At 33.9% G+C, this 13787-nt stretch overlaps 1 protein-coding gene across 1 annotated transcript; it reads right to left on the reverse strand.

Moving 5' to 3' along the window:
- Positions 1 to 3738: 3738 nt before the first annotated feature.
- LOC147079058 (patched-related protein 9-like) lies at positions 3739 to 13360 on the reverse strand. Its single transcript, XM_085952938.1, has one exon. It carries the CDS (start codon positions 13113 to 13115, stop codon positions 10245 to 10247), a length of 2871 nt encoding a protein of 956 aa, XP_085809064.1. The 5' UTR covers positions 13116 to 13360; the 3' UTR covers positions 3739 to 10244.
- Between the last annotated feature and the right edge of the window lie 427 nt (positions 13361 to 13787).

Genomic DNA, 13787 nt, shown 5'->3' on the forward strand with positions numbered 1-13787 from the left:
TTATAGACATTATACGTCAATCAAGATTGAGATCTGTAAATTGGTAGGTTATTAAGTGCTTATGGCTATTGACAATTTCGACAAGTCATTGATCATTTTTTTTATCTAGGTACTGTTCAAGTCAGTGATTCCCAACATTTTTTGTTTGGCGGAACGGAACCAGAGCGTTGGAGCGGATCCTTTTTTGAGTTGCTCCGCTCCGGGACCTGAAACTTGCTCCAGCTCCGCTCCATGGTCTGCTCCGCTCCGGGTAAAAAGATTTAATAAGTATTATATGTATACAAATCTTAAAAATAAATAAATATATAAATTAAAAAAAAAAAAGAAAAGAGTAAATAAGTAGTTTTAAAGTAATCGGTCATTTTCATTATTAATTCTATTACTTCAACAAAACCGTCAGCAGTCTCTCATTTATCACTCGGCAGTGATGCCATATTTCAAATAATTCCAGTGTTGCAAAGTGTCAAAATATATATACTATTTTCATTAGATTTTAGGACGAAAATTTCATAATAAAAAAACAACCGGAGCAGTGGAGCACTACAAATTTTTGGTGCTCCGGGTAAAATCTCATTGCTCCAGTGCTCCGCTCTAACGCGGAACACTTAAAACATTTCATAAAATGGTAAGTGAGGTAGGCTCAGTGGCGCACCCAGGATTTAATTTTGGGGGGGGCAAAAGGAGGAGAATGTCAATTATTAGTCCCATAGGCTCTTTTTCTTCTTCACAGCCTAATTTCTCGTTTATCGGTCTTTTGTCTATTGCACTCAGTGTACCTACACCATGGTCCCTGCATCCTGAAATGGACCCTCAGGCTAGGATATTTGGCGGGCCCCCTACCTACCATTAAGATTAAAGGCAGTGTGAAACACTACGTTAACGTTCTTCAAATTATGTTTTAATTCAAATTAAGGGTACTTATACAGTGAATTATTGGCGATTTTTTAATACATCTACTTTAATAATGGAGCTGTCGAGTATCGACACATAATAATCAAAAAATATATTGCACAATTATATAAGTAATTGAAAATGTTCATGGCCATGAAGTATAACAGTGCTTTTTTACTATTAAAGCTAATTTATGATGTGTGTTTATCTCACGTATCTGGTCAACCCGACACGCCGGGCCCCCAGGCTAGAGCCCTGTCAGCCCTCCCCAGCCATGACCTACAACACTCCGGAATTCGGGTGGACACCGAGAATTTTTTGACAGTTCCATTAGGGATTGGGTTTCTAAAAAAACCTGACATTAGTGTTTCGAAATTTTTGTGTTAGATATTAAAATCTAAGAATTTTTTCTAGAAAGGCTGCTGGAGAATTACAAATCATTTTTTTGCCGTGTTTTTATTTGTCTAAGCCCAAAGGTATAGTTTATTGGCTCTCAATTTCAATGTTTAAAATCATTCTGATAATTTTCATGTTTGGGGGGTGCCAGGGCCCTTTGGCCCCCTCTGCTTAAGAGCAGCACATTCAAAAAGCCGGTAAATGCAAGAATGAATGTAAATATTACAAGTAGGTACCTATTGACTATAGAAGAAACCGGATCTGCACATATTATGTTCCGGTTGCATATTTTATTTTTTGCATCGATTTCAATAATAGCATATTTTATTTACATTATTTACACTTTTGTCGATATGGCTCCTGCAAATTCATTCGCGTGGAGACAACTGCGACACCTGTCTTTAATATTAATATATTAAAAAAAAATATTTATAAATTAATGCTAATTGCAATTATAATTTAAATATAGAACATTAAAGCAAGTGGTCTATGTTACTTTTGAGAAATGTTTACATTAAGCGCCATAGGATAAATTGTACACAGAATTAAATATTGACATAATGCCAACTGCAGTAGAACCTCGATATAACTGACAAAATATCTGGTCAAATGTGAAAATTGTTAAAAACATCCTGTTAATGTTATACATGTTTAAATCCAAGTGTCACCGCTTGTAAACAATGTTCTGCGCATGATAATCATGTCATACCTCTCGCACTTGAATTCGAGTTATAATGCCGTCCTGCTCGTAGCACTAACGTTTGCAATGCTGGCAGCTAATTCACACAGCTGCACAGCAATTTAATTTGTTTACTTAAAGTAAATGGATGGATTTATTACACCATTCAATAAGTTTACAATGGTTAGAAGTAGATGAAGGTGACCCTGGGAACTACATCATGACTGATTTTCGTAATTTTAGAGAGTTGATTATAAAAAAACAGCACACTTCAAAATTGCAAACAAAATTTGATTCTTTTTTCAAAGCAGAATTACTGAAAGCGAGAGCGTTGACATCAAACATTAACGTCACTCCACAACGGGTGTGTCTGAATATATCATACGAAGACGAATTAACAGAATTTTAATTGTGTTTATAACGGATACCCCTCACCCGCATTAGACTGTTATATCGAGGTTCTACTGTATCTCAATTATTCTGAATATTCCAATGCATAACAATGTCTGTTTGTATGCACATGTATTAAAAAATTAAGATTTATTCATGATATTAACGGCCCACATGCTCAGCGTAGGTCAAAATGGAGCTTTTATGGTATTTTCAGAGCATAACCCTGGACATTCCTTAAGCGTTGTAGATAATCTATATAATTTTGAAGCCTCATCCTTTATATTTATTTTAAACATTTAATGACTGCATAAAGTATTTTTATTACATGAAATAGTATTCTTTTAAACCTCTCGCTCTAATGTTTTAGAATATAGTCATATTTCGTTTGTCAATTTTTGGCTACGGCCGTATGTTGTAGCTTAGCCACTGGGAAATGCCAATAGAAATGGCGTATTTCAAAAAAATACTACCTTATTCTTAGGTCGTAAATTCACTGAATAATGACACTGATGAAGAGTGCCTACTATAATGTATTATTTGAATTATTATTAATTATTCATGCTAATTTCAATTAATTTTAACAGTTGCGTACATTAAAATACATGCGGCATAACATTCATAGATAATAGAACACAACCTGCAGACCATAGATAATAGACAACATTCTCATAGAAAATACATAGTGCCAACTGCTAAAAACAAAAAAGAATGTCAGTTTAACGTAACAGACGAAAAGTGTTGGCATGTGGAATATGATAAAAACGTTCAATTGTCGTTCATTGAATCATGCAGGTGCCGATGCAGTGCAGTTCAATGTGAAGTGCGTTCATTTTTGTTTTAATGATTACAGCAGATTTTGCCAACTGACAATATTCGTTTAAAGGTTCAAAATGTGCTACGGGATGGGAGCATCAGTCTGATAACATTTTAAACACCAAGAACAATGACATTACACACTTTTTTTCCGTAGCGGCAGCCCGAGACATGCACCTCAATGTGGGTGGCCCTTAAGACTCCTATGTGGAGTCAAAATTATCTACAATTGACCCAGTTTTAGGTCATTAGTGTCATTACTCATAGGTTAAACCCACTGCCATACAGCTTATCAATCATATCAGATTATATAAATCATATCAGATATTCATAAAAATCAATGTTGATTTTTTTGTAATATTTTTGTGCTCTAAAATATGTGGACACAACACAGATTAATTTATCAAATAACTACCACAGATAACAAATTATTAATCACTTGTTTAATAACAGTTTACAATTAGCTTAACAATTCTAATTTTATAGTTTTGGTAGGAACCTAATTTATTATAAATAAAATAATGATAATGATGGACATCCATTTTTGAAACTTTTTGACCGATACTTTTGTTTTAATACCGATACCAGTACTTATTCTTTCAATATGACAACCTTACTTTTGGGCGGCTCTCGAGGTGCAGTGCGTAAGGCGCTGGCCTTTCATCCGAGGGCTTTCGGTTTCGACTCTCGGTAATGTCACAATATATTTATGTGTTTATCTCAAAGCCTAGGTGTTTGTGATTGTTTATCTTCTCTTTCACTAATTACACTACTGTCATTAGGCCTCGTAGCCTATCTTTAAAAGAATATAGAATATGATACACACAAGCTGATCATATTGTGATTTACTAGAGTACAATACCTATGTTCTGGCTGACAAGTCATGGCGATGTAAGTAGTATAAAAGAAAGGTAGTGGGAAGTAGAGATATGTTAGAAAAAATTATCGATTGACAAAAAAATATCATATTGGAAGAAAAGTATAGATACTCTTTGGACAGCCCTAATTAAAAAGGCCGTTATAACAAAATGTCGTATTATGAGTGGATTTGTAATTCCATAAGTGGTCAATCTGACGTGTTAGGAAGAGCACAGAAGTCCAATTTTCAGACTTCCAAAGACAGATTCAAGTGGTAAATTGATAAATATTTTAATATCAAATTATTAAATTCATAAAAGGGTCAAGAATGTTCATTGAACTTTAAAATACTTTTAATATCAGCTGGTGTAAGTACTGATACTCACTATTCGAGTGAATAATGATTATTAGTCATATTATAAGTCGATAAAAAAACAAAGAGTCAGCTTCATATTATCATAATATTATATCGCATCAGAAACAACATGCATTTGCATTATTATGTAAAATTATTCAGTCGGGGAATTCTCTATCAGCTTGCACACTCTAATGCAGCGATTTCCAAGCTGAGAGGTGCGACTCCCTGGGGAGGCGCGGAGTGTTGCAAAGGGAGATGCGAAAATTTTAACACAATTACTATAGCCACAGGTTTGCAGTTTGCTAATGCATAGTTTATAAAACGGCCGCTTGTTATAAACGACATAGAAAACAGTCCTATAAAAGGTTGTTTGCAAACTTGTCTGAAGATATGGAGACTAATTTTATTATACCTCACTTCTATACTTTTGTGAAGCGCGCTATCTATCTTGTGAAAAAATGAAATAAAAGAGTCAAATCATAATATTGAAATTTGAGGCAAATTTGTCTAGGAACAGTAATTTTGTTGTTAAACTTGTCTATTTGGTTGAAATTTAAAAAAAAAATGAGTGAATAAATCAATGCAAGGACCAATAATGCATTCGCTGATTTAAAAAGACAAAGTGAAGGCATTCATAAAAAATTGGAGCTTTGGAAATCAAAATTACAAAAAAAATAAGTTCGCCATGTTTTCACTTTTAAAATGATTTCTGCGCCAGATATATTGAAGCAAACAAAAATCTATTTACTGAGTTCTTGGATAGTTTGCTAATGCACTTTTCACATTATTTTATTAATAGTTTTTAAATATGTGGTTGTGCATTGCAATTTGATGTGATACCTATAATGGTGATTGATATACTTAAATGATAACTCCTGTGTATAATTTAGAAAACACTACATTAGAGTACCACATTGCCCTTAACCTCAGTGATAGGTAGGTGGGCCCGCTTCAGGATATGGGGCCCATGATAGAATCCATTTGCCAATGAATGATGATGAATTTGGATTGACTAATATTGAAAGGGAAAAATTGATAGAATTATCATGCGATAATTCATTGAAACAAAAACCCTAGTTCAATTTTGGTTGAATCGAAGCAAAGAATAATATAATACTTTGTCAAGAAAAGCAATGCAAGTAAAGTACTACTACCATTCGTAACATCATATTTATGCGAAACGGGTTTTTCTGCATAAGCTGCAATGAAATCCAAATACCGATCCCGTTTAGTAGAAAAAGAGTACTTTGTGCTAATAAACAAGCACATTCATCGCATGAAAAACAAATTAATTTAAAAATGAATGTAATATAAGTAGTAAAACCTTATTTATTTTTATAATTATTTTTTTCATTTTTGTATTAGTAGGTACATTTTTTCTGTTATTTAAAAAGGTGTCGAAATATTGTTGACATCAGGAAAGGAGCATCATAACATTTGACAAATAATAAAAATTGACAAGAACTAGTCGGCTGACAGTTAACCTCGAAGGATTTTCTTAAAAGTGCCACCTCATTTGGGTTAAGGGATGAACATACTACTTCAAACTGATCTCGATTTCTTCCGATATTCTGATGGGTCAATCTAGCCTTGCCTACACTTTTCGCTCACAAGCAAAAATAATTTATTTAAATTCTTATAGGTACAAACACTGATATCATTAATTTTATCTCACATTCCATTTTTGCTGCTTTTTGAACCATGTACAATTAATTATTATCAATCTATTAAATATAATAAAATAAAGTTATTCAACATTTTTATTGCTACTATTTATTTATTATAGTATTACACAAAAGTGGCCTTATTTGGCTTTAAAAATATTCTTCTTTGGCTGCTAACGACATTAACTATTTCACATTCACAAATTGATGGAAAAGTTTTAATTTGTTTGTAAACTTTTTATGACATAATTTATTATCTATTGCCATACTAAACATATTATATGAGTAAAGATTTGTGCCCATTTTAACCAGAGACACAATACATCCTGTTTAGTATTTTTATTTAATTCTCATGGAATAATGGAATCCTGACGACTGTAGATAAAATATTAAAACAAATGCAAAATCAATTTTGCAAGGCTTTTGTCACATTAAATTTAATCGAATAACATTGATATCAAAGGCATAATATAAAAGGCACACAATATTTTGATGACATTTTTCTTGTTTGCTTATAATAATTTATTTATTATTTACAAAAATTAAATATAATGCATAATATCAATAATTTATCTTATAAGACATATGAGTATTCCTAAAAAATCATTATTCATTTATTTATAGTTATTGTGTATAATATAGGGATTAATGGCATGTCATATTAAATGAGTGAAAATAGGCGGGGAACATTTTTAATTAGATATACTGTCAGTGATTTTTAATACACTCCGGCCATCCCAATGCTAATGGCAAAATCACCTTTAAGCTTATAGCCCACAGAGCGTGGCGGGGAAACAGCATGGACACAGTTTGACGAAAGGCTACTAGCAAAAATTCAATGTAAACTTATATGGCAGAGTGACTCGGCATGATCAGGGAGGGTGTGACTCATTTTATCGCATCGCAAGGCAAGCTGGAATGGCACACGCACAGCACACTTGTTAGATGTATTTACGGGAAATAAGAAGATAATCCGACATAACTACTGATGAATAGGTAGGTACACAAAAACCGATGAAATTTCAAAAGCTCACTGATGGTATAAAATTAAGCAATTAATTTGAATTATGTATTTTCTTAAATATAAACGCAAGATATGCTCAAAATATATTGAAAATATCCGTTGTTGTGAATCTGTTCCATAACAATTTATAATTTAACCCGTAAACTAGACATTTTAAAATACTTCTATATTTGAAACACAGACTTAGATACAATATCAGATTTCAACTTACATAATTGGCTGAATAAATTGTCTTAGTCTATGAATAAACTAACTGACAAATAAAAATCACGAGATAAATTATTTATTATTTTTAACAACAATCAATATTTATATGTGATTGAATCCCTAGAAATTATTTTTTTAAATTATTTTGAATAAATTTGCACTTACGTAAAATGTAAGCGCTCCTTAAATAGCTTACTAATTTATATGGGCCGCCGCAGACGTCTTGAAATTATGAGAAACAAACTTCATATAAAAAAAGTTTTCGATTCACGCGAACGTAATTCATACAATATGTGAAGCGAAACGAGATGTCGCTTATTTTTTTAAACCTTCCGAGACATGCCATAAATAGTGCTTATTGAAATAGTGGAAAAGATTGTAAAATTATTATGACAATTATACGATAGATGTCGTTGGGCATATTGAATATATTATTATGTGATTATATTATTTAATATGTCAATATAAAATTAAAAAATATTTTTCTTAAGAAGGTAGGCTTTGAATAATCGCCTAGTATGGAGTCTTTGCCACTGGTATATTATGACAATGATAAAAATATCGGGTGTATTTTTAACATGATAATGAAGTGAGGATGGTCCCTACGAACCCATGAGGTAGAGCCGTCCCTGTGTATTACCATCATTTTCTACAAACATTTTACAAAATTATTGCGTTTAAAGTATAAGCCTAAGTCACAATCGAAGTTCACAGTTTCCACAGCCTGACTGCAGGGTAGCTTGGTTAAACCATCTATGTTGTATACCTATACCAACCAAATTAATAATATGTAATTAATAATAAAAACTTCTGATTAAACATGTCTCATTTTAATAAAACTGTGTTATGTCGCAACTATTATAAAAACTCAATGATAACTAACTTTTTATTACATGTTATTTAGATAAATCAAATCATTCGCAGACCTAAAAAAAACAAAATTTGATCTTCATGGTTCTGCTTATGGACCAGTTTTTTGTCTCTCCTGTAAAATTTTAATTTTGTCAAATCAGAGGTTTCAACAGATCAATGAAGATATCAATATCTGTGCTATCATGATGTGCATGGATTTACTGCTGACAGTCCATATTATTGTGGTCATAACAAGAAAATGCACGTGAAAGCACGTATTATCGTGCAAGTTGCAAGATTGCATGCATGAATCAAATCAGTTCAGCGGCTTCCGAATTTTCACGCGATAGTTGGAACTTGTGCAATATTATCGCCTGTGCAGTATAACGATAGTGGTCACCCAGTCGGAAAAAATACGAGTACTTTGACGTTTACCAATTTTCACAACCTATCAAATAGCACCATACAATAATACCATAGCAATAATGCATCTCTAGCAATAATGTGCTCTAAAAACAATATAAATTCTAGTTGATTTAAGTTTTGTACTATTCTAATTGAGTCATTTTTTGCAAACCGGGTTTCGCTTTTCGGCATCTTCAGACACTGTGCGCACTTACCAATGGCAAATACACACTGACAACGAATACAGTTAATTATCGTTTATAAATAGAAATTTAAAACCTCAAGTAAAGGTACAAGTACAAAAGTACCTAAGTAAAGGATCAGGTATAAAAACAATTTTATAATATTTTGAAAATAGTATTAAAACTGAGTGCGCATGCCTGGAACCCTGGTTCGCAAAAATGACTCGAATCAATTAGAATTTAAATTCAAACTCCACCAAGTTGGTTGACAGTATTATTTTTTTTATTTAAAACTATATTTGAATTTGTGAGCAATGAACAATATTGATGAAATGAAATCATATAAGTAATGTCATCTACTTAAACATAATTATTATCACTTATTGAGTAATAGGCAATCTTACTTATTAACAATAAAAAAAAAAATTTAATATATATAATATTTATATAAAAAATATTTTTATAAGGCTGGTAAGGTAAGGTAAAATTGACATATTGTATGAAATCAGTTACTACATTTTGAGGTATCATAATCAAAATATTTTGCAATTGTTTATGAGCGATTGTCTGCATGAAATACAGAATGAAAAAATAGATTGATTTGATTTGAATGTAATTTATTTAACAACTATTAATTTTAAAAATACTAATTTCATGCCTACATCAATGTAGCTTTTTGCGACTACATTTCAACGTCGCCATACGGACTACAACCAAACTCTTTTTTTCGACCATGTCCGATCCTGATAGGATCATATGGGCCTCCACAGAGTGGAGGTTTGTATTGACAGATTTTGTTTTTTACGAGAAATGGATGTCAGCCACTTGCTCAACCTATTAGGTCCATACCCTGACACACAAATTGAAAAACAATATGTGTACTTGCCAGACCCAGGATTCGAACCTGGGACCCACGGCTTTATAGTCCAACGCTTATGTCACGCGGCCACCAAACTCTACTTATCGGAAATCAGTACATCGCAGTAGCTTTCGATTCATGAACATTGAATGAATTAATGAATTGTATATAAAATAAGATATAAAATAAAATAAATTATTTAAACATTTACTATTAAATTCTGTTTCCTTATAATTTGGTAATGGCTTGCGTAATAATTGTACACAGCTATTGCAAATAATTACCTACTTACATCTTTAGATACATTGATAAATTGACTTTGACCAACAGGGTATCATGCTTTACGAAATTGAGCACAACCAACTGTGTTGATAAATAAGATTATAATAATTTTAAATATTGTAAGTATGTAATTTTATATATTATTATTAATATTGAAGTATTGACTTTTGAAGGCTGGAGAATCTCGTAATAAGATATTAATTACAACCAATGTTCTGTATTTTTCTAAATATGATAATATAAATCTTATAAAAAAATGTATTGTTTACATACCTACCTACATCTAAAAATATGTATAGGTACTTAATATGAAACTAAGATTTTGGGTATATAGGAAATAGTCTCAAAAGCTTTAGTCGTCGCTATCGTTCTAAGTACATTTCACTTTTCATTTAAGTCTATAGTTTCCAGTTCTTCCTTAGCATCTAGATGATTATCGATCTGTTGGGTCTTATGTTCTTTACTTTCGTCATATCTGTAACCCTCGGGCCCTATAAGACTCAATATTACTGGCAAAAATATAATGCCGTTAAATAACCCGAATAGAATTACAAGAAAGAATATTTTGAAGAAAGACTTAAAGATGTAAGCCTCGGACGCGCTGAGCATAGACAGAGAGAGAAGCGTGGAGCCCCCACCGTATAAAACCGCGGCACCGATCGACGTGACAGTTTTCAATGCACGCTCCTGACGAGTGCCCGATAACGTTAAGAATGTGTGACCGACGTGTGCCGCATAATCTACGCAGAGACCGACCGCTAACTCCAAGCCTACACAGGAGACGATATCTACCGTCAGACCCCAGCGTTGCATCCATCCGCAGACGTTGACTAACGTCAACAATACGCACATAAATATCCAAAAGCACATCTGTAGATTAGTGATCAGTATCACCGTGCAAGCCATCACACATAGCAATGCCAGTTCGAGATTTCTCTCCACTTCTACTTCAATTACCTCATCTGATACCCAATTTGCGAAAATCTTAGCCCAAACGCTGGAGTACTTATCCCCGGTTGAGAAATTGGTATCGCGTACAAACTTTTTGATCTTATGCATAGCCGGAAGATACACTTTGGGGCCGGAGAACTTTTTGAAACTGAAATCTATAGTGGACACGGTGACCGGTGGCGCCGGATGTCCACACTTTAGTTCGTGATCGCCGAAACGAAATTTGCCAGAGTATTTCGCTCCAGACGGACTGAATAAAAATTTTGAGAGATAGTTTTGCCACTCTGATTCGGTTATCGAAACATTTTCCACATCCTTATCGAAATTGTTGAGAATGTAACTTTTAAATGGAAAAGTCCAAGAGTCTAAATCTTGAACAATACCGGTTTCATTATGTAGTTGGTCCACTAATGAGTAAATCTTTGGTAATTCGACGGAGTAATTTAATGCGCCCAAAAAAACTGAAGCTTCGTATCCCACATCAGGATAGTAAACTTTGCGTTCCTCCAAGAACTTGCTGTAATATTTTCCCTCCGGAATAAACCACCCGGGATCGAATCTCTGCTCTATGCGCAGCATGGCTTGGATACTGAAACCTGTCATTATAATTGTAAATAGTAGAACAGCAACTTTAAAAGGCATGCTGAATATAATCTTAGAATACAATTTGTGTATTATACGTTGAGATATCGATTTTTGACCAGGCTTAGTCGGATTGTAGTTAGTGTGTTTTATGCAGGGAAACACTCCGTTTCGTTTAGCTTTCATTCTTTTAACGTCGAGGACAAAAATGGCGACATAAAATGTAACAGAAAATAGAAAAATGAACAGCACTCCGACGGCAGCGAATATGCAAAATGACTGCAGGGACGGCAGTATCGTGATCGACCCCACCAGGAAGGCCGCGATGTCCGTGAAGGAAGTGATCACTATGGAGACTCCCGCGTGCTGCAGCATTATTCCAATCTGTTCGTGGGTGGGAAGGGCTCTCTCTCTATCCGTCAGCTGCTCCCAACAAGCTTTCATCACAAACATATCGTCGATTCCGAGGCCCATCAAAAGAAATGGCAATGATGTGTGAACCGGACCGTAAGGGATGCCAATCACCGAACACACGCCGGTCGCCACCAGCAGAGCCATTCCGACGCACAAAAGTCCCACACTTCCCAGCGTCAGTTTCACTTCTATCCAGTTAAACTTGGACAAAATCAATTGAATGTAAATAAACATCAATGCGATACCGAACATTAATTTATCCATATCCTGAAACATCGTCTCTCCGCTGATATCTCCATAGCTTCTTCCCGCTTCGTAATAGAGACTCATGTTACTCGAAACTTCGGTTGAGACTTCCGCCATCAGATCGAGGAATTTCTGTTCCCACGCGAGAGCGGCTTCGGAAGCCCACTCTTCGGTCCCTGCGTGGTTGCCTACTTTGTCCATATCGACTGTCGTAAAATTCACATGTACGAGCCAAATTAATAACATAGCCTTTGCAGATACTATTTTACCATCAGAATCTCGTCCGACATCGCTCAACATGCTCGCATACTCCATGTTATGTCCGAGAACAGGACTCACAGTCGTCATATTTAAATCGTCGGTTATAGTTTTTCCTGTTAATTTCGATATAGTCGTCACATTGTATTTCCAAATATCTAGTAGACTTCTTTGTAAGCATCCTGTTTTAAACTTGCTCAAAATACTACAGTACGTTTCTTTAGTCAGATCGACGCTGGGATCAAACACTTTGGTTTTAATTGTCGGAGTAGCGTCTTCTTTAAAATAATCATCGTCAAACATTGACAAGGGTTTGCTGGTTTTGTTAGCTTCTTTATCGAGAGAGCGTCGCTTTCTATTAACAAAAGAAAGATCTATTATGGGAACCTTAAAGCATATGTCTGAAAACGTATATTGATCTTTACCGACGTTCGCTTTGATTTTCATCACTTTGTCATTAATCGTCGCCAATTCTGCCAGAATCGGAGTTGTCAAAACATTATCTGCGGTCACTAGGATATGTTGGGCTCGAAAGCCGACACTGAACCTCTCCAAGAGCCAGTCCGTGTCTCTCGCGAAATCTGAGTCCAATGGTACCCATAATTTTAATGGATGTTTTTCTTGATAAAATCTGAATAAACCTAAACTACTGACGGCTACCAGCAGCCAACTCAAAACGATAGTTCGCCACGGGTTGATCGCCACTGACACTCCCAATCTATAGAAGCACTTTTCTACGAAATTCACAATGCACATCGTAGTTCTATTCCATAGCGTTTTGGTTTTAATTATATTACCCATTTTTAACTTTTTAATTTTGACAATTTGCTAACATAGTTTTAAAATTTACTAAAAAATGTATCGGCGTACGCTGTTTTATTTATTGTGCTAGATAATAAATACCAGCGCACCGTAGCCTCGCCCTCGCACTGACAGTAAAGATTATAATACCATAATTAATCATTTAATTATTATAATCACACAGCATACTCTTCCCCCCCGAATTAAACGTCAGTCAAATAAATGAGTCAAAAATAGTTCATACTTCAAATTATTGTTCTGTGTTGAGTCTGTGTGTGTAAATTTCCTCTATATGAAAATAACTTAAAAATATAATGTCGTTTTAAGCCTCTTTGATATGAATTCTCAAATATCACCAACTCTATTGGCAATAAAGTCTGATTTTTATTTTTTTTAAATGATAATTTTTTTGTTATACCTAATAAAGGTGTACTTACCTACATATTTAGTTTTGAGCTATTTTAAAATAAATCTTTTCTCTGCTCAATTTACCTGTTATCTAATAAAATAAATTATAGAATAAGACTCATTGAACTACTTTACGTCATGGAATTTCATTAATAAATTTCACCAAGAAAATTTTAAATTAATAAAACAAATGTTTCAAAACTATCAGTTCAATTATTAGTGTTCAAGTAATCATAGCCTAAAAAATGTGCTAGAGTGACAATC

The sequence above is a fragment of the Rhyacophila brunnea genome, unplaced genomic scaffold (genome assembly GCF_057557595.1).
Source record: "Rhyacophila brunnea isolate RB1 unplaced genomic scaffold, BYU_Rbru_1.0 scaffold_10, whole genome shotgun sequence".
NCBI classification, from domain to species: Eukaryota; Metazoa; Arthropoda; class Insecta; order Trichoptera; family Rhyacophilidae; genus Rhyacophila; species Rhyacophila brunnea.

Bases quoted from the DNA above. Each gene is read 5' to 3' on its own strand.
- LOC147079058 (XM_085952938.1), bottom strand. From the start codon at position 13,115: ATGGGTAATATAATTAAAACCAAAACGCTATGGAATAGAACTACGATG.